Below are 28,000 nucleotides of genomic sequence, written 5' to 3' on the forward strand. Positions count from 1 at the left end.
TGGTGTACGCTCCTGTCTGTTATCAGAGGCCACGCCCCCCGGTAATGCAGCACGGGAGAAAGAGAATGGAACAAAATGAAGGACTTCGCGGTAACCGAGGCTCTTCAGTAGAGAACTAGATTAAAGACTACTGACAGTTCACGGACGGGTATGTGTGCCGGATCTTTCTGGGCGTATTAAACTCGGGCGTATGGTCTAATAGGATGTGATGTGTGTGTGTGAGAGTGATTGAGTGAGGGTAGGATTCAGGGCGGTGATGATGGTGCTGCAGCAGCAGGGATCAGGCAGCGCAGCGCGGTTGTGACTGTAGCAGGCCGGTGACCGGGAGCGAGTCTGGTACCTTACACCGCTTAACTCCTACAGTGTCACCTTGTGTCAGTGCAGCAAATAACAATGTAGTAAGGAAAACCAGGCATGTCTGAGTGTGTGTATCTAAGCGTAGACGCCGATGTTGTGCAGCACGCTGTAGTTTAGCTCCATGTGTTACCAAGAAAAGAAGCTGTAATGCTTTAAGTCGCTTTACTAGGTTACAGGCTAGTACACAAAGCTGACATGTCAAGCTTACTATGTTAGATGAACCTAAATCACAAGCAAAAAATAAAATAAAATGAATAAAAACATTAACCATTGTATGCTTTCTACAACTATATGGTGCTAACTAGTTAGCTTAGCGCGTGGCACACACCGCGTTACCAACGTGTTAGCTAGCTGCCCTGCTGCAACCTAGTCGTCTTATCAACTAGACTGTTGTTTTTAATGATATTTAGTATTAGAAGCAGCAGTGCGTCATTTCTGTTCAAATTGTATTAATATGTTTCTGCTCCAGTCTTGAATAAATAGCTAATACGGCTACAGCTGTGTCTTGTTTACCAGAACAAGTTCTAACGTTACTAGTCTCCGTGCGTGTAGGAGTGTGTGTGTGTGTGTCTTAGGAAGAGAGTGTGTGGAATTATCGAACACTTCCCATAACGTTACATAAAGTAGAGGAGTTGTGTTTCCTGTAATTCGGTGTGTGTATTCAGGTTTGAAAAGCTAACCGCTGACAGGATGTAACGCGACCAGGGCGCAGTGTAACCTTACCCCGGCTCTCTACACTGCCACACTCGGGTCTAAATCCAGCTGCACAACCAGTGAAAAATATTAGTTCATATTTGTTTTTTGTTTTTCCTTCCTAACGTGCTGTTCCTTGCTTCTTGTTGGTTGTGTGTGAGATGATTTACTGCCTGTCGTCTCACCCCGCCGTTTAACACGAGGCTCTACTGGGAGCACGTGCAACTCGTGTGAATGTCGTTAAATGAAACGGATATGGTTACTTAAAATAAAAACTGCTTTACCTTCTCTGATTTGATTCATTCCAAGTTGAAACAAAATTTTGTCACGTTTTATCGGTTTGAACCTATAAATGAGTCGAGGACACTAACAACAGCTGGAGCTGGGGGTTATTTAATTACAGGATTGATTATGTCTATCGTTGTGGTTGTTTTTCTGATAGAAACACACTGGTCAGTAGAGATAGAAGAAAAAAAATCCTTCCATCTCTCTCTCATATATATAAACTATTTTTGCTTATAATAGAGATGAACCAGTTGATCGACCAGTGACCTGAATTGCTTGGGTGTGACCGGTGATCAGACAATCACTCTCAGATGATAAATGATTTTGTACCAAGTGCACAAGCTTCTGAGTGGCGCAACAGAAATGCCTTTTTATGGAATTAAAAATTGTGCGTATTAAAAACCTCCAATTTGCCCTTTTCTCCAAACTCGAATTGTTCTCAAAACCATATACTGCATACACTTGTTTCAAAACAGTCTCAAAACACTTCAAGCATGAGTTAGTAGAAAATCGCTTGTGTTAGAAGCCACGTTTGCACGCAGCCCCTCAATCTGTGCACTTACCATCAGGTTGAGTTTTTTGAGACTTTGGAGGCGTTTGAGGAGGTACAGCATTGCTGTTTCTTTAGTCATACAGGAGGTGGTACACTTTGAACTATTTACACATTTTCATTCCATGTGGCAGAAGTGAATTATTCGCTAAGTTTATTTAGAAATAATAGTCATGCCGGATGAGCGAGAGATATGAGCTGCTCAGGAAAATGTAGCTTTTTGTGTAATTTTAAGTTAAATGTTAAAATTCTATTTGATGTTGATTTGTACTGTTTAAATGCTGTGCCTGGTTTTAAGTCTGAAAACTGATGTTATGAGGAACAGGATACATTTAATTAATCATTAAACTTTAAAAAAAACTTTTTTTTAAGGTTTGAATTTGTAACAAAATCGAGGAAAAATGTCATTGCAGTTCTTATTGAATTGGCACCTGAGGTATTGTGGTGATACTGTATCGACTTTGTTTTTCCATGTATGTCTCTACTCTTGCCGCAATGCTAGTGGCAAGCACAACAGCAGCAATGGTAAACTACACTGCTCCAGTTTAAAGATGGCCACCACAAACTTTTAGTTGGTTGTGATAGTCCCTGGCTGTCTACAAACGTGTGGCACTTACATGTGACCGCTTTTAGCATCACTAACTGTTGTATAAGCGGAAAGATCAAACTAGTTTGTGGGAATTTGTGATGACTGTATATTTGCAGCAGTTTACATTGTGCAAGCGCCTAAATCTGGTTTCATGTATATGCATGTTCATTCTGTTTTTCATTTTACAGCTAAGAAGTGGGAAAAACTGATTGTAAAGCAGGGATACACCATGGAACGGACAATAGTCCGTTGCGTTAAAGTTTAATGAATACATTATAACATACTGTGAATTCCATACAACTACACCTATTACAGAAAAATTGTCGAGACGGACCTGAATGTCTTGAGACTGATTTATGCTTTTCTTTGTCTGATGGCAAAAAGAAAGGGATCATGGGTAAGCGCATAGCATATAGAGGAAACTTAGACATCTCCAAACTTTACATCCATCATTGATTATTTAAAGCAGGGATGTTTATCTGATAGTTTTGGGAATTGGACCGAAACCATATGTTGCAGGTTTAAAAAAAAAAAAAAAAAAATTATTCCTTTTCTTTTCCCCCTGGCTAGGGCTGTGATGATTATTCATTTATTGATAGAACAAGAGAAGTTTTCACAGGGCTGCAGCAAATAAAATGCTTAATAGTTGAACATAATGTTGCAGCTCACACTCTGTTACTACAAATCATTAGAGTAGGACCTATGACTGGTGTGAAAGATCATATTTTTAGATAAACAGCTGTTACTTAGATTTAATATTGTTTGTAATTTTCCAGAACACTTGAATATACAACATGTCCTTAATGCAGATGAAGTGCCAACTGGGTATTCTGTCACAAAGAAAGAGCTTGCTTTTGGGTGGATACAGAAAAACATAATTGATCTTGTTGTTCTCGAATGTAAACCCGTCGGACTGATCCAAGAAAGAGAGAGCTGACAGTATAAAAAGGTCAACTTTAAATAGCAAAAATCCTGACATTTAGACTTTTTTGTTTAATATGAACGGATGATGTTGAACTCGTAGTCTGTCTGACAGTAACTAAAAACGAGTTATAAAAGGATTTGGGGTTAAATCCCAAAAAGTGAAAAATGTACAGCTAGTGCATTATATAGAATATTATCCCTTATTCCACACGCCACCTAGTGCCCTTGATCAGGGATTAAAGAGGCATTTGGGATTTAGATTTGTGTTAGAAGCTAGTTAGCTTTGTAGCTCTTGTTTGCTATGAACAGAGCAGTATGGATGGCTCAGCAACAATTTGGACTAACTTCAAAGCACTTATCAGATGTGTTATACAACAGTTCTTGCTGAAAGTGCTTCCGTGGCTGGTTTTGACTGAGGGTTTTGACAGGCAGTTGCGCTCTCCTCAGTACTCAGACCGTACTGACCCACTTTTACCTATGCTTTGAATGACAAGTAGTGCACGATTGTAGGACACCCATGACATGGATTTATGCACATAGTTAAACATCCCAATGCTGTTCTGCATTTTATCTCCACTCTTGTCCAATTTGATTACTCGATCAGAACTACCTGTTGTATAATCAACATTGAAATGCTGTGTAACTTTTGTTGATTAGGTCACATCCCGTACAAAGTGATAATCCTTCTTTTGCCAAGCTTCTGCTTCACTCTCCAGTCCAGCAGGTGGTGGTATTGCACAAATTGGCCATAAACTTGAAGAAGAAGCAGCAGAAAAAAGATTGATTTAAATTGCGAAACCTGTGTAGTCATACAGCTTGAATCATTTGGATATTGGTGTCTCCCCCACCCCCCTTTTTACATTCATAGTTACTGCTGCCCAAAATCTACCTCCGTTGGTGTCAGGATAAGAATTATCCACCCAGACTGTCAGCCAACCTCTGTGTCTGCAGACCTTCTCATTTGGTCTACAGTGTATACCTCCTTGGTAAAAGAAGACAAAGAAACAAATAATGTTTAAAAAAAAACATGGTTTAATAGCAATCCGTGCTAAGCATGAAACTACAAGCTAATGTTGTGAGTGATGAACTCGGCAGCTGAGCCATACAGAGAATAATGAAGCCGTCCTCAGCAGCGTTATGCTAAAAGCTGCACCAAGCAATGCAGCTCTTAAGACACACTTTTTGTAGGAGGCATTGGAAAATAAAATGAGGCAAATAACATGCACATCTCGGTTTATTACTTTATATTTTTAGGGCATTTCTCTCGCGTTTACCAGGACTGCTGAGCTAAAACACATCCTCATGAAGAATCAAACATGTTATTAGCTAATAGACTGAACTAATTATTAAATTAGTCCCAAAAAGTGAAAGTAATTTAGTAGACAAAATAAATTAGACAAAAACATTGCTAACAATAGTTGGTTTGTTTAATAGTGTATAAAATAAACCTTACCTTGTAGATGTTTTTTGTTTGAGGAAATAAAGAGAAATTCTGTTGGGGTACACTACTATGTATGGGGAACACTAGTAGATGTAGTTGCCTAAAATGGCAACGATGACCAAGTTAATTGCCAGTGCTTTTAATTATTAATTAGTTAGTGACATCATCGTGTATGATTTTTAAAAAATAATAACTGAGTGCTTTAATGTGTAGACATTACTGCTTACCAGAGTAAAGAGCATAACAGAATGATGGCAACACCTTTACAACCACAACCTCATCTCAGTTTACTTAACATTTCAACTTAATTAAAATTAATATATTTTGTTCCTGCTGCTTTCTCACTGGTTTTAGATATCGATAGATTTTTAATTATCTTTTGTATCTCGTGGAAAATGTATTAAGATTTTTTTTAAATACACACACACGCATACATACATGTGTATATATAAATAAATTTGAACCTTTTTAAAGTTTGTGCAAATAAACTTTAAAAAGGTTCAAATTTAAACTATTACTTAAGTATAAGTAAAAATAAGTAAATAATGTACATTTGTATATACTACATAAATATACGTGGATACATGGAGTTGTATTTTTGACGTCATTCTGTTGTCAGTGAGGAAAATCGGACACTTATGTACGTTTATACCCTTATAGGGGTGTAATTATTACGAATTATTAAGAAAAAAACATGAGAATGAAGGGCTTTTGCTACTTTCAGGTTTATTTATGACAGTCAATGAAACCCATCTGTCAGTTATTTGTTTTTACCCATATTATAAGATCCGGTCAAATTCCACCACATATGAGCAAATAACCCCTTTACACACTGCTGAGAGTTTTGTTTTAATGAACGCAAGACATGAGAGAGGTTCAATTTCTTTTACAATAGGCAGCTTACAAGCCAGAAGCAGTCAGACGTGAACGTGAACAGACTTACTGGTGAAAAAGCCAATTACCTAACTAGGGAAAGATGCGGTACTGCATAAAAAAAAAAAAAAAAAAAACTTATTTGCTTCTGGCAGTGATTAATTTCTTTCTGTTTCAAGTTCCACAGGTAGCTTAGACAAATTTGTGAATGGAAAGCAGCATAAAAGATGTTTCAGGTCACGTCATCATTTGTTTTTATCTCTCTTTTTTTTTTTTTTTTGCTTTAAATCAGCAGGAAAAACTATCTTTAGTTGTTCTTTAGGTAACTTTGCGGGTCTCTGGATAAGGGAGGATCACGCATGCGCATGTCAGAGTTATATTCTGATAAAATCCATAAAGCATGTAAACACAATTTATTGGATCAGTGTCCGTGTAAACAGTTAAGTTTGAATTTCTAATTGATATTTGTGATGATTTGAATCTGATTTAAATACAGTGGAACCCTGGATTGTGAGTACATTTTTTTCGAATAAATTTTAACTTGATATACGAGTACTGTAGTACACATGCACTTTGTCTGCCAAGCATCACGTGACCACAACCTGAGCCAATGGTTTCTTTCTCTCTTTCTCACTGTGGGATTGTGGGTAATCGTCTCCCATGCTTAGTCTCAGTGTGCGTGCGTCACCTGTATAGTCAACATCCGTGCGCGCGTGTACTGTTTATTTATTTATTTTTTTTTTTAGCCCTCTGTGAAAAAACGCAGACGAGGGGTTGTGCGTGGTCCACTGAGCTTCTACGGACCCTGATATTGGCATTGTTATTGTTTATTTAATCCCTGGAATGGAAGAGATGTAGAATTTTCTTCTCATAAAAAGCATTGTATTGTATTTAGTCACTCTATATGAAAATAGTACATACACTGTACATTCAAAGGTAAAATGCAAGTTAATTTGTTTTATTTTTACTTTATATTTGGTATTAATTATTTTTATATAAATATTTTTGGGTTGTTGAACGAATCATATTGGTTTCCATTAGGGCAACGAATCAATAAAAATCGATAACTTAAATAGTTGGCAACGAATTTCATAATCGAATTGTTGTGTCGCCGAGACATTTGATTATTAAAAAAACTTCAGTTGCACGCGGAGTGGAATGAACACGCGGTCTCGTGCACTGATGCTAGCAGAGTTCGGTGCCTCATAGACAGGGCGGAGCAAAAATTCTAAAAATACAAGCGGAGGTAGAGGAATTATATTCGCGTCTATTATTGGTAAAATCAACATCCGTGTACGGTTTACTATAACACTGTGACCGTGCGTGTGCGTGTGCGTGTGTGTGTGTGTGTGTGTGTGTGTGTGTGTGTCTGCCATTGTTATGCCCTAAAATGCCCCCCTCAACATAATCGCTATCAAGTATTGTATTAGAACATAAATTCATAGGTTAATGGTTTACAAATTGCATGAGACAATATGGATGAATCCATGTTCTTATTCTGTTTACGCCGAATTCTGACTTTACCATTTGAATGTCTCAACAGAAATCGAGACTCATCAGACCAGGCAACCTTTTTCCAGTCTTCAACTGTCCAAATTGTAGCCTCTTTTTCCTATTTTTAGTGGAGATGAGTGGGGTCTTCTGCTGTTGTAGCCCATCCGCCTCAAGGTTGTGCGTGTTTTGGCTTCACAAATGCTTTGCTGCATACCTCGGTTGTAACGAGTGGTTATTTCAGTCAAAGTTTCTCTTCTATCAGCTTGAATCAGTCGGCCCGTTCTCCTCTGACCTCTAGCATCAACAAGGCATTTTCGCCCATAGAATTGCCGCATACTGGATGTTTTTCCCTTTTCACACCATTCTTTGTAAACCCTAGAAATGGTTGTGCAAGAAAATCCCAGTAACTGAGCAGATTGTGAAATACTTAGACCGGATCGCGCGTGTTCACTCCGCTCCACGTTTACCATTCTGACATTTAGCTTAGAGTTCAGGAGATTGTCCAGGAGACAGGACCACACCCCTAAATGCATTGAAGCAACTGCCATGTGATTGGTTGATAAGATAATTGCATTAATGAAAAAATTGATCAGGTGTTTATATTTGATGATAAACCTATAAATTTATATTCTAATATAATATTTGATAGCGATTATGTAGGGGGCGCAACCATGGCGAGGGGCATACAGAGGGGCATGTTGGCGCATAACACCGGAACGAATTATGCTCGTAATCCAAGGTTCCACTGTATATATTTGGCAGATGTAAAGCATACATGTCTGTTTTTTGTGTTAGTCCATTTTTATTTTATTATTACTATAACAGCTTAAGGAGCAGCATGTTTGTGTACTTTCTAAAGATTTTAGTTCTGTTTTAAATAAAAGGTTGGAAAGGAATTATTTTCTCAGTTTTCTGTTGTTCATCCGATTAATCGATTATTTGAAAAATAATTGACAGATTAATCAATAATTAAAATAATTGTTAGTTGCAGCCCTAGTTTCCATTATTTCTTATGGGGAAATTCACTTTGATATAAGTGTTTTGATATATAAGCACACTTCTGAGAATGATTATCCAAGGTTAAACTGTATTGTCCAATTAAATGTGAAAATGATTAGGTCTTATTTTTCCACAACCAATGATGAAAATGTGGGACCCTTCATATATTGATCAATTTGACAGGTTTCCATGGGCGAAACTATTTTATTTATTAGACATCTCGTACTTGTACTTCGTAGAAAATCCAGCTTCAGATTATACTCAAATCAGACACCAGTATCTTGTGAATAAGCTTGACATTGAGACATAAACCTGATGGATGACGTTTCATTCATGTGGTGATCTTTCACATGTACACAGGAGACAGTTGGCATCGCCCGCACTCCAGGTCAGATATTTAATCCATGCGCTTATCCATCATACAGTAATGTGGCAGCAGCGATGGCAGATACAGGTCAGGAGTTTCAGTTATCGTTTACATCAAACCAAAAGATTTGGGGAATTGTGTGACCTCAATGAGTTTGATTGGGACATGGCCGCTGGTGCCAAGTCTGCTTGTTTAACCACTAAGCTGCTATTCTCTCATATCCAGTAAGCAGCAGTTCTGTGGGTGGAAACGCCTTTCTGGTGAAAAGGGTCAGATAAGAACAGCCAGACTGGCTTGAGCTGACAGGAAGTGTGTAGTACTGTAACTCGGCCATCCATGGCCAGGAGTCCTAGGACGCAAAATTGTCTATGCTTTCAGAAGTGGCATACTGGCTGTCCCATGTCAATCACAACAACACCACCCAGTCATGGCCTTCTAAGCGGAAGTACATGGATAGCAGATTTCTGCGTGTGTCTTATGCCGCCTGTTTTCCGAAAAAAAAAAAGTTCTTTTTTTGTATTGGCCAGAATTTTAACTATCTGATGTGGCCTCATATTAAAAGAGCCCTCCCCGCCTGTCTGCCTGTCAGCTCAGTCCTTCTCAGGTCTCTTTGTAGGGTTGGACTTGGCAGCAGTTTATTTACATAGACAGTGAAACAGAGGGAGGAATAAAAATGCATTGTTCGAGGGGTATTTCATCTGAAGCATTAACAAACATATTAAACATTTAACACATGTTAAAAATAGAAAAATATGAGACCTTTAAAGATGAGGGAACGCACATCCTACTGCTCTACACTTTTATTTTGACAAATAATGTCACTTTGTGGAAAAACTGATTTTGCTGGAGTCTGTTTTGCCCCTATTAGGAATAAAAGTATTCAGGTTTAGGCTGAATCTCATCAGCTCATACCAAATTCTGACAAGGGACAAGAAAAGGTTAGCATCTTTGCAGAGTCGGTGCACGGTTGGACTCAGCTGTGCTGTTAGATGGTGGCCCTGTGCAGCGATAACGTACATCTGGAAGAGTGTGTGAAGGTTAGGCTGTCCTTGTGTGCTTTGATGCATGTGCGGCCTGCTGGCGTGCGTCAGCAGCACAGCTGATGATAAGTAAACCTGTGTTTTCTAGCACACTGCAGATCACCTCCCCTGTCCCCGAAAGACATTTAACTTCATTGTATTTGCATTGTTGGATAGGAGACGCTTAATCTAAAGAAAAATATCTTTCAATATTTCGTTTTAGTTAGCTTTCTAAAATATACTCTTTGGCTGAGAGGGAAACGGTTGCTCTGATGTAATCTCATGACACTCACTGCCATGGGGAAACTGATTTACTGCATACATTGCATAATACCTGTTCAAAACAGAGTTGTAAACATTTCCAAACCTTTTTAGAAGGTGTGGTCTAGTGTTGTACACAACAGTGTAGAGAAATCACTTTGTAAACATTTCTTAAGCTGGCCTTAATAAAACAAATATCCTCCCGCATTAAACACCTATGAATAAAAAAGGACTAGCAATTATTTTCATCATCATTTCATGTATTGTGTGAAAAAAAAAAATTCTGTTGGCTTTATGCTGGTTGAATTTCATCATAATCGATGGCCAATTTGATCCTGCACTTTTTCTTCCTCTTCTGAAGTCATTTCAATAAAAACACAATGTGGAAAGTGTGAACGAGCATATAATAAAATCGGAGTCATTTATCGTTTTCTGGTTGGTAGATTACTAGTGGATTTAAACACTAGTTCATTTGCTTGAGCTGCTTCATATTTATGGAGTGTATTTCTTTTTGGCTTATTTTTACTGTAAATTCTAGTGTAGCTCATGCCACAGTGATCTGAAGTGTTACAGTATGTAGCAATATGAAGTACGAGTATAAATCAAGGCAAACTTTTAATAAATAAAAAAATAATTAAAGAGTACATGAATAATGCGTAAACTCAATAGTTTGGCTGACGTCTTTTGTACCTGAAGATGGGGCGTGATATTGTTTGATATGTCTAAACTGATGACATACTGTATATGCAGACACGGACATACCGACAACCCCTGATGCAGCACTGACTGTACATTACTGTCACAGTTGTCAGAGCGACTCACACTAGCTCAGGAGCATCATCTATCCGTATGTTTTATTGTGTGGCTTTTCTTTGGGTGTCTGTAAGTCTACCGAACTATAAAGGCACACTAAGACTTCATGTCTGCTAGCAGTTTATGAGCGTTTATAGTGTTGAGGCACTCCACTTAAGAAGTTAAACAAAGGTAAAACATACATGAAAGATATAAGCCCTACATCATGTGTATAAATAGATCCAGTATTAATTCTCAGCGTTTAAATGAACTGAAAGTGTTAGAATTTGACATGCAGTTATACAGTACAAGTTAGAGATTAACTGTCAGTGTGTGTGATCTTTCAGTGATGCGCAATGCCCATAGTGGACAAGCTGAAAGAGGCCCTGAAGCCGGGCCGAAAGGACTCTACCGATGAAGGGGACCTGAATAAGCTGCTCTCCTCCTCGGCCAAGAAGGTCCTGCTGCAGAAGATTGAGTTCGAGCCTGCAACCAAAGGCTTTAGCTACCAGCTGGAGACGCTCAAGACCAAGTATGTGATCCTGAACCCCAAGACCGATGGTGTGGTGCAGAGAGCGGCTGAGCCCACGCCGATCAAGAGGCAAGGTGAGGTCATGCGACAATGCGATCCATTGATCATGGGTAATGATCAAGTTTTTAGTACTAAAACATTTTAGTATAAAAAAACCTCAGGTACCTGCCTGGCCAAAATAGATGTGAAAATAGAAGGTCAAATTATTGGCTTGAATAATGCAAAGAAAACATTAAAATGAAAAATGGAGTTTGGTTAAGACCTATCTGAGGCATTATTAAAATCTTGTAATGATGGTCTTGGAAACAGTTCTATGATCTGGAGTTGCTACATTTGGCAATGAAATGACGTAGACTGCCATCCTGAATGTGCTAAATAACATGGTTATCCCATTTGTGGATTTTCTTTTCTCTGCTGAAGGCATGTACATATTCCACGACTCAAAATTTAAAAGAGTGATTCCGGGAGTATGAGGAATCGTTTTCACACATGAACTGGCCACCACATTGTGTGCTGTAAACAAAGCTAAAAGCGGAAAAATTTAATATTACGAGATGCAATGTTTTTTTTTTTTTTGTTGTTTTTTGTCAGTGTGGGGCATATGTGCTGGAATAGTAGCACTCCTAGCACAGTTTATAAAACTACTACTTATTAGTTTATGATGTATATAGCATTGCACTGAAATACTTTCACTAGGAGTGATACTGCTATTATGCAATGTGCTTTTGTTTTTTTAGAAAACTTTAGTAATATAATTTAGATAAGTGTGGAAAAAGTAAGCCATAATGATAAAATATTTATGCAAGCCAAGGATCTAGACAGCCCAGCCTTATTGAAAAAAATCTGTACTCAGTTTCAACTGAAAAAGCAAAAATAACCAAGGCAGCAAAATATTATTTCATTCATATAAATATGGATGTATAAACTAATAATGCATGTTTAGTCTTTGGTAAATTGGCATAAATAACCTCTTCAACAGACTGATCGTATAACCTGTCTTAACCCAGGTGTGTGTTTCCACAGGCTCAGAAGGCCTAAGTGGAGGTCAGAGTGATGGCATCCCAGCACCTCAGAAGCTGCTCTTTCCAGGGAACAAACTCTCCATGAAGTGGGAGCGAGTGTACCGGGTGGGAGCAGGCCTCCACAACCTGGGCAACACGTGCTTCCTGAACTCCACCGTGCAGTGTCTCACGTACACCCCGCCATTAGCCAACTACCTGCTGTCTAAGGAGCACAGCCGCTCCTGTGAGTACAGGACTAAAACACCAGATCACAGCTGCAACCACAATATACTGGTTAAATAGAAAATGTTTTGGAGGAGCAGGAACATTATTTGATTTTAAAAGAATACGTTCTGAGAATAAATCTGCACAATGTAGCTTGATGTTTGAAAATTGAAAGATTATTCTACTGTGATGTATTATTCCTCAGGTAGAACCTTTTGACCACATTACTAAATAGCAGTTTACAGTTAATGATAAGATATTTCTTTAATGGAAGGGTCAAGTCAAACCGGGACTTGTGATGACATTTGTAGTGAATGAAGATGTAAAACACATTATGGTGAGACTCTTAACTGCAGTAAAGCATTTGAATGGTGCAAACATTTTTAACACAGCAGTTTATCCGTGAATGGCTTTTCCCAGCGGAGGCCCATCTAGAAGCCCATTGTAATGGTTACCGTAAACATTCAGCGGGTGAAATGCCTGATCCCTGACAATTTACAAATACAATGAACCCTCGGATTGTAACGCGGTTTGCGAGTGTTCCGCATGACGAGCGAAGATTTTTAAGTGATTTTGACTTGGAAAACGAGCAAGTCTTGGTTTACGAGTACCGAGTATCATGCGTAATGCGCTTCTTGTTTTGATGCCGAGCGTCACGTGATCACAACCGAGCCAATTTTTTTTCCTCTTTCTTTTGCTGCGGAATTGTGAGTAATCGTCTCCTGCTCATAGTACGCGACTCTCACTGGTATAATCAACATCCGTGCGCGTGTGTACTGTTTACTGTAACACTGTGACCATGTGTGTACGTAAAACATATTTTATTTTGGGTTTGTAAGCGCGTGTGTACAGCATGCATGTGCTGTTTCTTATAACAACTGTGTGCGCGTGTGTAAAGCAAAAGAAAGTCTCATTAGAAGCTTAAAGATCCATTTTCTTCCCCTCTGTTTCAGCCTGTCATTGTGTGTGCGCGCACACGTGTAATTCGATACCGTGTCCCTTCACATACACACTCGTTTATACACCCCCACCCCACCCCCTCTCGGCTTCTCACACACACACACACACACACACACACACACACTGCTCTACACAGAAACACTGCTCTGTCGTGATTCTTTTCAAAGGTAAAGTGCAAATTCGATTGTTTTACTTTACAGCAGTGATTCCGTTAGTATGCGCTCACGCGAGTGTCATTAGCGATGTTCCTTGCTAATTTTTTCGACCAAAAGCAGTCTTTCCGTTAATGTCTGTGCACATAAACAGAAACACTTATCTGTCGGTATTTATTTTTTACTTGTTTTAAAGGGTAAAGTGCAGGTTAATTCGTTTTATTTTTACTTTTGTATTTTGTATTAATTGTTCTAATTAGTTTCTATTATTGCTTATGGGAAACATGGGAAACTTTGCTTTGATTTTGATTGGGATACGAGCTCACTTCCGGAACGGATTATGCTCGTAATCCAAGGTTCTACTGTAACTTCTCTTAATCATGGCTCTGAAGAATTGAGAACTTTCTACCTTTATGGAATTTAAGCACTAGTGAAACACAGGGGTGAGTGCATTAGTGTAGCAGCGGATTATATAGAGAAATAAAAGGATACTGTACTTGCATAACTATGTTCTGTTATTCTGTACAATCAAAAGTCCGCGTTTTACTTAAACATGGCCAGTTTCACGTTTGTTTTTGCTGTGATGTGGCCTGTGGATAGCAATCGAATTTGTGTTCATCTAGCAAAAGAATTCTAAAAAATATATTAGCTAAAATAAAATTATTGTTATTATAGTATTTACAGTTCATATACTCATTATCCAGTTTTGCAGGTCACTTGAATTGGAAAGGATTAATCTCATGTATATATTTTTTTTCTTTCGTTTTTCTTCCCTAGGTCACCAGACAGGATTCTGTATGATATGCATCATGCAGAACCATATCATCCAAGCCTTCGCCAACACCTGCAATGCCATAAAGCCTGTGTCATTTATCCGTGACTTGAAAAGTAAGATTATAGCTTGTGCTGTGTGACAGGTGCATGTGGTGTAAGCTGATGTTGCAGATACGTTGCAAAAAAAGCATGATTCACCTTAGTGACTCAGCCATATCAAGAAGAGTGTGCGTGCATGCGCGTGTGCTGTGTACCGTTCTCACTGACTGTAGTCTGTGATTAAGGGTTTAGTCATGAGCTTGATCTCCTTTTGGGGATGTTGCAATTCAGTAAAATGGTCTTGTTTGTTTTGTCATTCTCTTACTTTCTCTCTCTCTCTCTCTCTCTCTCTCTCTCGCTTTCTCTCTGAGCCATGGATCTTGAGATTATGCAATAATTTTTCTCCTTAAAATACTTTTTTTCCGTCTTAATTCATGTTCATTCCATAAACGTTTAGATCATTTGAGATTTGTTATTGATTTCATGCGAATGATCATCAATGCGCCTAATGTGCTTTTGCTTCAGAAATCGCCCGCCACTTTCGGTTTGGCAGCCAGGAGGACGCCCATGAATTTTTGCGTTACACTATCGACGCCATGCAGAAAGCCTGCCTTAACGGTTACCCAAAGTAAGACCTGCACCAACAGTATCCAGTCATGTGGTACTACCAAAAAAAAATTTAAAAATAAATCTGTTTGTGCATTCTTGCGGTTGTTCATGCACAGGTCTGAAATTGGTGTTTTTTTCTTGTTAGGCTGGACAGACAGACGCAGGCCACTACGCTGGTTCACCAGATCTTTGGGGGTTACCTGAGGTCAAGAGGTAGGACATGTCTCTTACAGTGAGGAGCTTTGCAACCTTATGTCCATCATTGTCATATGGGGTGCTGGTTAGTGTAGTAGTAGAGGAGTATCTGCAGTTAGGGGAAGTTAATAAAGTAATGTTTAATGTAATGTTTACAATTGTAGAATTACTGTAATAAATGGTAGTGTATAGGCACATTATGTACTGTATATCTCTTTATTACATTATCATTTGTATTTCCTCAGGTGGTGGTACTAGGTTATGCTACCAATTTTTATTTCTCAATAGTATTTATTGTTTTTTCAATGCTTATGTTTAAAATGTGTACAAAATGGTAATTATACCCTTTAAACTTTGCTTTTGTGCAGACGCTGTCACAGAGTACTTAATTTTATTTTCTCCTTATAAATTAGATGCATTTATACCAGAATGCATCTGGAGAATGCTTGCAGCTTCTGTGATAAATTCAGATAGGTCTTCACTTAGGCAGCTTGAATAAACTGAAGTGGTAAGCCCCTGGATATATTACAATAGAAAAGGTTCTTAAAAATGTTTGTAAATTATACCACCTTTTAGAAAGTTTTTGAAAATTCTCACCTGTATTATATCAGCTACTCAGTACTGAATCTATCTGGAATGTTTTGGAAAATTTCTTTTGTGACTCAGGTCACAAAAGCAGTTTTGAAAAGTAAAAGTTTTTTTCATTTACTTTAAGATAAGCAATTGGAATAATACTTTCTGCCCAGAAACAAGAAAAAAAAGTTTTAAAAATTGTTACACAGTGTTGTAGTAATAATATAGCTCATAAAACAAATAAATGTATGATGAACTGTAAACAGGAATTACTGTAATTATGGGGGAAGTGCAGCCTTTAATTGTCAAGGCTGACTAGCACTATTCTATTGCGAAACACACTTTTCCACCCATTTAAATTACTTGTGTTGAAATGTTCCTGCCCCTGAAGGGAGCGCCCCTTTTTAAGCGGAAAATTCCTGCTTTTACCGGTAAAATGGACTGCATGATTGATTATCTAGATGCTGGATGTCAGGAAGCCATGCAAACTTTGTCTGACTAAAAGTTATGACTCACGTGTTGACTTGTAAAACTTTCAGATTCATTTAGAATGTAATTTTAAATGATTATGGTTATCAGAGGCAGAACGGAAGGTGCAAGAACTTGAGCTCTGTCTGTTTATCTGTTGGAAATTTGCCCAGTTTTCTCTAAGCCGTACTTTGAGCAGCGCTTGGATGAATAAACGCAGAACAGAAAAACCGTATTGAGTTGTTCAGATGGACTGGAGAGTGGTTACTTCTACTATTTGATGATTTTATCCATGTGACTTTACAAAACCTGTTCTTGTGAGCCAAAAGCAGGATTGTGGTATTATTGATTAGGGGATGAAAAAAAAAAAAAAAAAACTCATTAGCTAATATACAGTACCAGTCAAAAGTATGAACACCCCAGTCAAAGGTTTGGGATTTATTTTCCCTAATTTTAAAACATGTAACTTATAGAGTACATTCCAGCATTCCTGCAGACTGCAGTTAAACATCAGTTCAGCCTTAACATGTGTATCGTTTATACATGAAGCTGTGTCTGGTCTACCAGCATGCTCTGGCATGTGGTAAAATGCTTTCTTCTCTCCAACCCCACCCCCAAATCTGCTGCAATTTTCTTCTCTTTGACACCTTTTATATATAGGTTAAACGTTTGTTTCCATTTCTACTCGTATGACGGGCAGTCGTTCCCAAAGTATAATATATGACCTAAACATAAATGAGAATTATAATTGCATTTTTTTTTTTAAAAGGGAGGGAACAAAACATGTGAAGTTTAACTTTAAATATAATATGAAAAGTTAATTGCAATTTGTGCAAAGTTGCATGATTTCTTGTGTCAAGAATTAATATTTCAGATATGAAATATCTGAAAAAAACTTTTTTTTTCCCCTCTCTCTCTCTCTCTCTCTCTCTCTTTCTTTTTCTCTCTAGTCAAGTGTTCTATTTGTAAAAGTGTGTCAGATACATATGACCCCTACCTGGACATAGCTGTTGAAATTCGGGTGAGTTTCCTGTAGTTGTGTCCTAAAATTCTTTATTTATGTCGCAATGAAGTTTAAGAGACGCCTCTTAAATTCTCTTGGTATATGTTTGTGTTTTCACTGTCAGCAAGCAGCCAATATCGTTCGTGCCCTGGAGCTGTTTGTCAAGCCTGATGTTTTAAGCGGCGAGAATGCATACATGTGTGCCAAGTGTGTACTCTGTTCTAAGCCTTTTTTGTTGTAAACCTAAAATAGATTTAAAAGTTTAAACTTTTAACTGATTTCCTAATGTCGTTTGATAATTTCCTAGATGTAAAAAGAAAGTACCGGCAACAAAACGCTTCACAGTTCATCGGACGTCGAACGTGCTTACACTTTCCCTTAAACGCTTCGCCAACTTCAGTGGAGGAAAGATCACGAAGGTAGGTAGAACAGCCTTAAGTGCTGCTTGCTTTCAAATTTGCTGATTCATTTTTGTAATTTATTTCTTGCCATTTTCTCACCGCAGGATGTTGGCTACCCAGAGTTCCTGAACATTCGTCCATACATGTCTCAAAACTCAGGAGACCCAGTGATGTATGGGCTTTATGCGGTCCTGGTGCACTCTGGGTACAGCTGTCACGCTGGTCACTACTACTGTTATGTAAAGGTAAGTGGGAATTAATGACTGTTCATTTGCAGGGTTAAAATTTGCTAAGACCCACATCTATGCAGGGTTTTCTAATTCTTCTCCATGCTCTTCATGGTCCGTAGGCCAGCAACGGGCAGTGGTACCAGATGAACGATTCGATGGTACATTCCAGTAACATCAAGGTTGTACTCAATCAACAGGCTTACGTCCTCTTTTACCTGAGGTACAACGCAAACCGCCTTCTTTCATGCAGTGACCTTTTCAGTTCGAAGAGAGATTTAAGGCTAACGATGAGTCTCTCTGCTGTAGGATTCCTGAGAAAAAGAACACTGAGAGTTTGAGTGTAAAGCAGAACTTGGTGCATTCTGCAAGGAGTAACATGACCCCTGAGCAGCTAAAGAAAATTCCACTCAATGGCCCCTTGTCCTCCCCGCAGATCACCAAGGTATATCACTAATATATACTGTGTTAAGAATAAGGCTTCGCAGAATGAACTTAAATTCAAATGCCAAAAGTGAACCTAGGGTGCAATTATTCAAGCAATAGCTGAAAAACTGCACAGTGGGTTACATTATAATACTATGGTTTTCAAATGTGTGGCATTAGCTTAAGCTACTTGTTGTAAAACTGTTTAGTATTTGAATCATGTAAATGTTATGCTGCTTTCTGCGATCAATAAAAACAGGTTGACATTTCAATTAGAAACCGCAGCTCAGCTCTGGTCTAAATGTAAAATATATTTTTTTTTCTTCCTTCCTCTTTCTGTAGAAGGTGGATACCGCTCAGCTGAGAAAGATCCAGTCCGTGGATGGAGGGCTAGGCGTGCCAGTGGCCCGCAATGGCTCGGGTATCCAATCGCCTAAACTGGCCAACGGTACACCAAGGGTGCCGGGTGGCCCAACGCTGATCGAGGAGCCCATCAAGAAGCTGAAGAAGCCTCCCGCTCAGCCCCAGAGCCGCACCAACATTCCTGCGTCCTCCTCCAACGGCGTCGCAAAATCTGAGCAGGACAAGGGAAGCAGCGGTGAGGGGCGAAGCCTGGCAGTGTCTACCTCACTCAAGTCTCTTGCATCAGAATCCTCGTCCACAGACACCTCGTCTGAGTCCAAGGTATTTCCACTTCCTCCATGCAAGAGAATGTTCAGATTAGAACTGGCTGGCTGTTTTCACTGAGTGGTTTATACATATCCTATTTTTAATGATTTTTTTTTTTTTTGAGCTGTATGATTTTGATTTGATTTCATAAAAAAACATTTAAATTCGCAGAAATGCATTCAGTCATATAAACAGATGTTAGCATGGTTCTCAAGATCACAGTCTAGGGCAAGCAGGTTATGTTTTTAAGCAATTTTGTAGTTTAAATCGGCATCATTTGTTTTTTCTAGCTTTCTACCGCAAAATATTTTCTTTGATATCATCATTTAAACAAAACACACTTCAGTTCAGCTCTCTTTAGTGAGAAACACCTCACTGCTCTAATGAGTAACTCCATTCTGAATTCTGCCGCATGCTGCGCTGCAAACCTGAACCAAGGGCATGGTCTGGCAGTTCGTCTGAACTGGAGGCTTAGACAGACGAGACTATGAATACAGTACACAGTGCAGCAGTAGCTTATCACACATCCACCTCACTCACACTTAACACTTGTCAAGCAAAAATAAAGATGCTAGACAGACTCCAGCAACTGCCTCACATGCGACGAGAGAACACAACAGCTTAAGGCTAAAGTATGTGCTACATTATACACATTTTTTTTGTGTTAATTCACATAATTAGTTGGGTTAAGGGGTTGTGTGACTATATACCTAAGGCTGTTTTAAAATGAAATAAAGCCTTAACCTTAGAATGATTTTTGCTGCTGATTAAATAGTTAGATTTTTGTTTTTTATATAAATCATATAAGGTCACGTTGCTATGGTAACGTAGGATAAAAGCTGATGAAATCTCATCACCTCTGACCCTCAGGATTCGATTGGCACCAGGAGTGCTCCCGTGGGAAACGTGACCACTCCTGTAAAGAGCATCATAAACAGAACTTCCTCTCCGGCTAAAAGCGCCGAGCGACTTGCTGCTGAGGATCAGAAATCGGCCAAGCTGAAACCTCCTGCCCTCAACAACATCGCATCCGAACAAACCAGCACCATGTCGCCCCCTCCTGCCAAAAGGCTGGCACTGTCTGCCAAGAAGGTGAGTGATGCACACTCTTCTCTCTCATAGCCAGGTGTTCACAGTAGGTGTGAGAATGGCCCAGGCTGAGCAATGTGGTCTAAATACTGCAACAAATTGTTTGCAGACAAAAGCCAAAATTCCCTCCTGAACTACTCGTATGCTAATATTATTAACACGTAATACATAGTGACATCCAAGCTTTATTTTTGTTAAGGTTTTTCCCTTCCCCTATCATTGGCATGTTGGTCTTTTTTTCCCTTTGTTTTATTTACTATGCTCTTGAATTGCTTGCGACCTGATGTATTTACTAATACTGTTTTAGCAGTAAGTAAAAAAAAAAAAAGCAATTAGTGAAGGAAAAAAATTATCTTTAAAATCTGTACATTGAGAGTCATCTGACTAAATTCTAATCCCACACAACGTTGCGTAGCTTAGACTTTGCTAACTGAAGCAATGCCAGAGCATAACGTTGCTCACTATGCATGATGCTTTAACACACCAAAATGGTTTGAAATAGCTTGTTGGATACGTCCATTGCTCAAAGTTCAAACTTTAATTATCTTTATTAAACTCCCAAAACCTTTGGAAACCATATAGAACATATGTTGTAAAAATATCACAAATAGAAATTAATATGCAGTTTTAATTTAGTGGTTCCTGACTTTTCAGTGACCCTGTGATATTTGTGAACATCATCATGAACAAGAACAAGGGTCATAACAAGCCAGCAATTTGGATCACGTTATTGCTCAGTTGTACACTGTATTATTTATTTGTCTTGTGCCTGCCGCCTGCCACTTCATTCTTTTCCAACAAATATTTGTGACTGAGTTCTTCTCTTTGGTTCTGTAGCTGTGCAGCAATAAATCTCTTTAAGTGTCTTCTCTTGTGTTGATACTGTTGTCCAAGGTTGGCACTACTGTCCATTTTAGAATTTCGTTGTCTTCCTTTGCTTTCAGATTCTTTCTTTCTAACCATTTGTAATTCTTCTCTGCCATCGTTCCCTTTCCATTTTTTTTACTCCCTCTCCCCATTTTTGTTTGTGTTTTGCTCCTGATTTCTCATCCATGTTTCAATCCCTTTATCTTTGTCACATTTGTTATTTATTTTTTTTTTCGACCACCAAGTTTTTATTTATGTCAATAACTGCAGGCCAGTCCCAGCCGGAGCCCGAACAACAACAGCAGCAGCAGCAGCAGCCGCCGCAGCATTGAGGCTCCGCCCTTTTCATTGCATCATCTGTCCCGTGACCCTACGCATTCAGCTCTACTTCATCCTCTGACCCCCAACTCACCTTCCCAAAACCACAGGTATTAATAATTTTGCCTTTTATGTACATCTGATTGGATCCGTGCATGTGTTTTTTTTTTTTTTTTTTGTCCCCCCCCCCCCCATGTCGAACTACGGTACCTTAAATCTTTAACCCCTTGTTTCCTGGAGATTGATGTCTTGTGAAGGCCTTGATTTAACTGGATCGTTTTGTTGGATTAGACATGGAAGTAGTAATGCAGTTCATCAAATGACCTTATTGTTTTGTGGAAACACAGCAATAACTCATAAATGGTTAAATGCATGAATGGAAATTTGGCCTAACTACTGTATTTTGGTATACTGGAAAAATAAAAAAGTACTAATATGCTGCTTACTGTGTGCTGTTTGTGTGCAGCTTAATATGAGAACTAGGGCTGCAACAACTAATCGATAAAATCGATAATTAGCGATAATAAAATTCGTTGTCCACTTTGGGACAGTCGCGCTAGATCTGTTCACGTGCTACTTGCTAGCATCACATTGCGCAATCACCTCATGAGCAAAAGTGATTAGTTAAATGGCGCTACTTTAGATTAGCTTAATTTACACGGTGTGAATAACAGTAGAATATTACATTTAGTGATTGTTGTGGTTTTCAGCGAATGCAAATAACAGTATATTTGTGACTATTAGCTTTTTGCATTTCTACAGTTTTTTTTTATAGTCCACTACACAGTTAACTTGTATGCATAAGTAAAACCACAGTAAATTACATCATTTTATTATACAAAATTACATTATTTTAGCTGTTTAAATCCTATCAACTGAATATATCAGTGTATTTTTTTAAAACTATATATATATATATATATTTAGTTTAAAAAATACACTGTATATATTGTATACTACATTTCATTTAAGGTTTAAAATGTCCAAAATTAAAGATTATTAAACTCTATATGTGGCTTTTGCATTTTTAAAAGTTTATTTTTATAAATAAATAATACCCTGATTCATGTTTTTTTTTTTATAGTTATAAGCAAAATATCAAATTAAAGAAGCGGTTAGGTTTTATCCGATTAATCGAAAACATAATCACCCAACTAATCGATTATCAAAATAATCGTTAGTTGCAGCCCTAATGAGAACTATACAAACTATGTCTATTTGAATGCAGACTCAAGCCATAATTATAGCTGAGCTCAAATTCTCTAGTTACCATTGCCGTTTCTTCAATTAGAGTTATAATACTGCGTATTAACCTGGGTTGGTCAGTCAGTTGGTGTCTTTAAGGATTTGGTGTTTGAATAAGGCATAAATGGAATGTAAATCTCAGTGTAGCAAAATTTTGTTCTCACAGTATGTTAGGATTTTTAGTAAAGATTTTTTTTTTTTTTTTATCATTTTGATGAATGTGTTGCTTTTTCTTAATCTTTTTCCAGGATTCCATTCCATTCTGCCAAGCAGCCTCAGCATGTACCTCACCTCTTTAAAAATGCAAGCCTGCTTAAGGAACCTCCGTCCTCCTCCACCTTCTATTCTTCCTCCTCCTTGACGAATCCCACAGTTTCTTTACCCGTCAGCAGGCTTCAGAACCCCTGCCCGTCCAGCAACTGCGGACCAATCCAGACCCAGAAAACCACTACATCAGCTACAGAGTCTCCCAATGGACTCACCAGTCCACTCTTAAAGAAGAAGAAGAAGAAGAAAAAGAAGCGGCACCATTCTGAGATGGAAAACCCTACCGCTGAGCTTCATGCCAAATCAGAACAGGACATGGCAGAGCTCGCAGATGAAATGAGAAAGGTAAAAAAGTGCAAGAAAAAGAAAAGGGAGGAGGAGCCAAATGGCTCAAAGGTTCAAAAAGAAGGTGTGCATTCCCATCTGGAGCCATCCGCTCAGGATGAAGACTGGTGCCTCGGAGAGACATGGAGAATGAACCCAGATGGAAGTTCAGAAAGGCCAAAACAGCGACCGATCACCCAGCCAAAAGCATCGCAGGCCCAAGAACAAATTCATACAATGCTGTGCGAGATTCCACAAAACGAACACAACTCCACTATTAAAAAGAAAAAGAAGAAAAAGCAGCAAGAGAAGCTGGATGAGAGCATCAAGCACAAGACTTCTGAAAGGTTTGTGCTTTTCAGTATGGTTATTCTCAACTTGTTTCTTTAGCCAGCATATTGCACTTCCTATAACATTGCATGATAACACTTTCTTGCTCTTCTCCGCTTTATAGAAGGCCAGAGATAACACAAAGAGACTCAGAATCACTGGACGTGACTGTCTTAAAGAAAAAAAACAAGAAGAGGAAAAGAGACGCACTCCAGACAGAAGTTGAGGAAGCTCAGGAGAACAGTGCTGCAGATGAGCCACTTAGTCAAACAAACCATGTTGTGCTGGAGAAAACCTCTAAACCCAATACAGGTATCAATGGTAGCTTTTTATATATTGGTATACAGCTTTCATAAATGTAGTGATACTGTGTCTGTTTTCCTTCACCCATCTTTTTTTTTAAATGTGTGGAATTTAACGGCTTGAATGCAGAAAGTCAGAAGCACTTTCTTTTTTTTTATGGATTGATCATTTAAGTAAATTTCATGACTCAAAAATAATACGTTCTTCATCTTTAATGGCAGGTTCTAAAAAGGTATTTAAAAGAGATACCTCATGGGTTAATGCTATAAGGGATCAGGAATCTGGATCAAGTCCAGGTCTACTACTAGATTCATGCTTTGCATAAAAAAGGACTGTCTTGTGTAATGTAGGGGTGCAAAACGGTCTATAGTCAACAGTCCATGTAAGTATTTAGGCACGATGAGTCGGATTGTGATGGGATTCATTATAGTTTGCTGATTCGCCTATTGTTTACGACTTTTATTAAAGCAGAAGGTAAACAGTAATTTATCAGCCAGAGTTGGTTCTTGACAACTGGCAGTAGCTAATGCACCTTAAGGCCAGCATTTTGCAGCATATTGAAAAATGTCTTTGTCAAAGCTAAGTGTTTCAGAAGAAATGGTCAACAGCATATTTCTTCTGTGAAATATGCCACAAACCTATTGGTTTAATTTATTTTTGACTTTGCCTAAAGAGTTAAATATTTAAAGGCACTATGAAATCAATCATGATTACAAACTATCCTGTTCACTGGGCAGATTAGGAGACATGGTAAAACTAATTGCACCTCTCAAAGAGCATCAGCCCATTTCCCCCTAAAACAAATGATGCTACAGTAAAAGTTGGTGAAATTGCTTAACAGAAAACAAAGTTTAATTTGTAGGAAGTATAAGGACTGGACTTGGAACAATGGAAAAAACATCATATGGTCCAGGTTGACCCTATACCGGTATCAACCTGGATCAACACAAATTTTATATACTCGTACTGATCGTTTGTTTCTCTGTTTACTTGTCCCAGCTGCAGTGGTGGTCTGGGACAGCCAGGTTCAGGACGGTTATAAGCGCAGCAAAGACACTGCGGATTCAGAGCAGAGGCCTGGGAAAGAGTCTCGTCCTGCTTCTGCAGCCTGGGACGGCAAGAAGAGCTCTAGTGTAGTCGAAGAACTGCTTAAGAACGCCACCGATAAAGCATACGGTACAGAAGGTAAGGTCAGCCTAGTACTGTTGCATACACATTTTTTAATTTTCTCTAAAAAAAAAAAAAAGGTATTAGGTAGAAAAGTGATAGGAATTCAGTGATTGAATACAGACAATCCTTTAAAACACTAAATGCAAAACATAATCCTGACACGATCCTCATATTCGCAATAAATTGTGGTACGTTTGATAGAACTAAAATGCTGCCTTAAGCTGACTTTAAACTCATTTTAAAGTCATGGTGATGTCCATCTAATTAATTTTATGTAAAAAACAATTAAACCTTGATTTATTCAGCATTAAACAACACATACTAAAGGTAAGGCTGATTTAGGGGCAAGTTGCAAATTTCAGAATGCAGTGCAAGCTGTATGCAGCAGTTGTGCCGAGTTTAGGGGGCATGGCTGACGACCAGATTGGCTCAGGTGGTTGGCTATTATTAGAGATTATCATGCATGTCATCAAGAATGACAGTGTTGAAAGCTGTATTAGTATGAATGTTGAAGTGTTAAAATCCAATCTGGTCAGGCAGAGTGTACAGACGAGGTGAGAGGAGCTGGCCAGATTATCAGATGAGCTGCTGCGTCCATCACTTTAGGCATGTATCCCACCACCACCACTAGTGATATAAAGTATGTGAATGGTATTGTGGGAAATGTAGGAGACCATCAAAAAAAAAAGAAAAATCAGCATGCCAATAAAGGGCATAAATAACATTTGATAAATCAAAAAAAAATTGTATTACATCTTAATTATAAAATTTCAGTGTAAGAGTTTTTTTTTTTTACATTTCTAATAAATGTATGAGGAATAAGATGTGTTTGGTAGAAAGATGCCATCCTCACAGCATGGCCATCACCCAAACTTGTGTATGATGTGATGAATAAGAAACCATTTGGTTTAAACCATCATATTATCTGTTTTTTTGTTTTTTATACATACTATTGATTGAGTTCGAGGTGCTCAGCAGTAGGGTGATGTACTAAAGCAGGCGTGCCAAAACATCTAAGCATGTTGGAGCTATGTCTAAGATAAGGAACAGCCTAGGATAAGATGTTTTACCATAGACTCATGAAGCACTGCTGTGTTGAACCATCAGTTGCTCATATTCATGAGTTGGTACCGTTTGTGCTCAGTCCTCAGTTGGGATGGGGAGCGCTCTGCCATTAGTAGAGATGCCATGCAGGACACGCGTGATGCCAACAACGAGACTGTAATCGACGAATGGGACGAAGAGTTTGACGGTGGAAAGGTAAGGCATTGATTTAGTTTAATTACTGGAGTCATGATTAATTATGCTGCCTTGAATATGCTGTAATATGCATAAAAATTTCAAATTAATAGGTTAAGAAGTTAAAGAAGTTTAAAAAGGAAAGGAGAAGAAGTTTTAACGTCTTCCAGAAGATCCAGGATCGACGCAACATGTGGTCTGTCACACCAGGAGCAAGAAGGAACAGTTGGGGCCATCGCTACTGACATGAAGGGTGAGTGTAGGGTGAAAGGGTTTTCTTTAGAGAATGATCATCTAGCATGTGTTTTTTACACTCTGTACTTATGAACCATAATAGATACACCAGCACATTTTAGGTGGTTAGCCAATCTTGTGACGGCAGCAAAGCGCATAGAGCTTTGCAGAGAAATCTTTCAATTGTGTGACTCTTTTACCAAGAGACGAGGCAATATTTTTGGCTACCTTAAGGTTGTAGATCCTTGAGGACGAAACCCGAAGGAACTAGATTAAAAATGTATAGTGCTATGCAAAGGTCTTGAGCCACCCCTCGATTATTTATATAAAATTAAATGACTTGCTCCCATTTCTTTCGTTCAATTTACAGCATTTTTTTTTTTACTGGGGAGATACAATTAAAGATAAATTATAAATATTGGTTGTTTATGTAACCAAGCCAGCAAATCATTTTTGATTACACTAATAGTAGTTGCATAAAGGCAACTTATATTTTCTCTCATTTAGTTTTTTTTTAAATCCCTCCTTTACAGCATGGCCACCATGACCATCACTATGTAATAAAAAAGCATCCAGCACTTCATATAATTTTTTAGTTTTATTAATTTTTAAAAAGCTCTAAATTTGCCTTTTCGGTCATGAAAACCCGATACAAATCAGTAGTTTAAAGCACATAATGCACTGACGTATGTGACATTTTTAGAATGAGTCTCTGAGTCCATAGGTTATGTTCAGTATACTTCAAGCAAAACCCCACATGAATTATTGACTATGCATACATTAGATAATCGCATAGATTCATATTCTGATTTTGATTTCTATGCGATTCATTTTGCAGCAATACTATTTATGTGAAAGTCTGTACAATTTTTCCACATCCAAGAATAGAACATCTTAAGGCTTTGTTATATTTATCATTATCTTTGTCTTTATCTGTTTTAGATTCAAGATGCAGTTTCTGTTCACACACACACCCTGGCTTGACCTCCTTATCGGAGAAGATGCTGCGAAATCTCTTTGAGAACGGTGCAGAAATGTGAGAGGCTTGTGTGGGAAGTTAATAAAGCGATGAGACCAAAGCCATCCATCTGCAGTCCAGTATTTGGAGTCTAAAAAAATTGAGCTTGGGTTTCAGCAGATTAGTGCATTGTGCTGCAACACCATAAATATACAGTTATGGCTGCATATAATTTGAGTTCATGATGAAATACTGTATTGTGTCTTGCAGAATCAGGAAAGGAGGTGTATTTCCTCTGAAAACTGATAAATTGTTGTGTAATGGTGCTGTTATTATTGGGTTATTGATAAAATAGGCTTACAATACTGCCTAGTATATCGACAAGAATAACATTTTCCCGGTATAAATTAAGCTTTTTCATGTTTTCCCCTGTTCTTAAAGATTTTATTTCACGTTATTACATTTGATATATGATGTAGTCCGATTGGCCAGATAAGTAATCTGCTACATATTTTCTATGTAAGGCCAGCAATTTTTAATTCCTGTTCTTTGTATTATTATATGATCCTCTTTTTTTCCCTCTCCATGTTGTCTGTTTATCACACTGAATGTTGTGGAAAAAAATGTCGTTCCGTGTTCTTTTTCTTACTTCCTTTACTTCCTTTACACCTTTATCTATTACCTACTGTCCAAATATTACAGGCTTGATCCACCCTTAATGTTTTACCTGTAAATGGGATGAATACTCTATCCATCTG

The 28,000-nt window shown here is 38.3% G+C and overlaps 1 protein-coding gene across 1 annotated transcript; it reads left to right on the plus strand.

The window, feature by feature from the left end:
• Positions 1 to 32: 32 nt before the first annotated feature.
• Positions 33 to 27,894, plus strand: usp36 (ubiquitin specific peptidase 36). Its single transcript, XM_053514762.1, has 21 exons — positions 33 to 148; positions 10,992 to 11,250; positions 12,200 to 12,421; positions 14,292 to 14,402; positions 14,853 to 14,955; positions 15,082 to 15,149; positions 17,123 to 17,193; positions 17,300 to 17,382; positions 17,483 to 17,594; positions 17,681 to 17,821; positions 17,926 to 18,026; positions 18,113 to 18,248; positions 18,572 to 18,913; positions 19,769 to 19,990; positions 21,125 to 21,282; positions 22,666 to 23,355; positions 23,463 to 23,650; positions 24,641 to 24,826; positions 25,956 to 26,071; positions 26,164 to 26,303; positions 27,227 to 27,894. The coding sequence occupies exons 2-20, from the start codon at positions 11,001 to 11,003 to the stop codon at positions 26,293 to 26,295; spliced, it is 3,432 nt and encodes a 1,143-aa protein (XP_053370737.1). The 5' UTR covers positions 33 to 148; positions 10,992 to 11,000; the 3' UTR covers positions 26,296 to 26,303; positions 27,227 to 27,894.
• The last annotated feature ends 106 nt before the right edge of the window (positions 27,895 to 28,000 follow it).

The sequence above is a fragment of the Clarias gariepinus genome, chromosome 16 (genome assembly GCF_024256425.1).
Source record: "Clarias gariepinus isolate MV-2021 ecotype Netherlands chromosome 16, CGAR_prim_01v2, whole genome shotgun sequence".
In the NCBI taxonomy this organism is placed as follows: Eukaryota; Metazoa; Chordata; class Actinopteri; order Siluriformes; family Clariidae; genus Clarias; species Clarias gariepinus.

Bases quoted from the DNA above. Each gene is read 5' to 3' on its own strand.
- usp36 (XM_053514762.1), top strand. From the start codon at position 11,001: ATGCCCATAGTGGACAAGCTGAAAGAGGCCCTGAAGCCGGGCCGAAAG. The intron at 17,194-17,299 runs GTGAGTTTCCTG...TTTCACTGTCAG, and splicing joins ACATAGCTGTTGAAATTCGG to CAAGCAGCCAATATCGTTCG. The intron at 21,283-22,665 runs GTATTAATAATT...ATCTTTTTCCAG, and splicing joins TCACCTTCCCAAAACCACAG to GATTCCATTCCATTCTGCCA.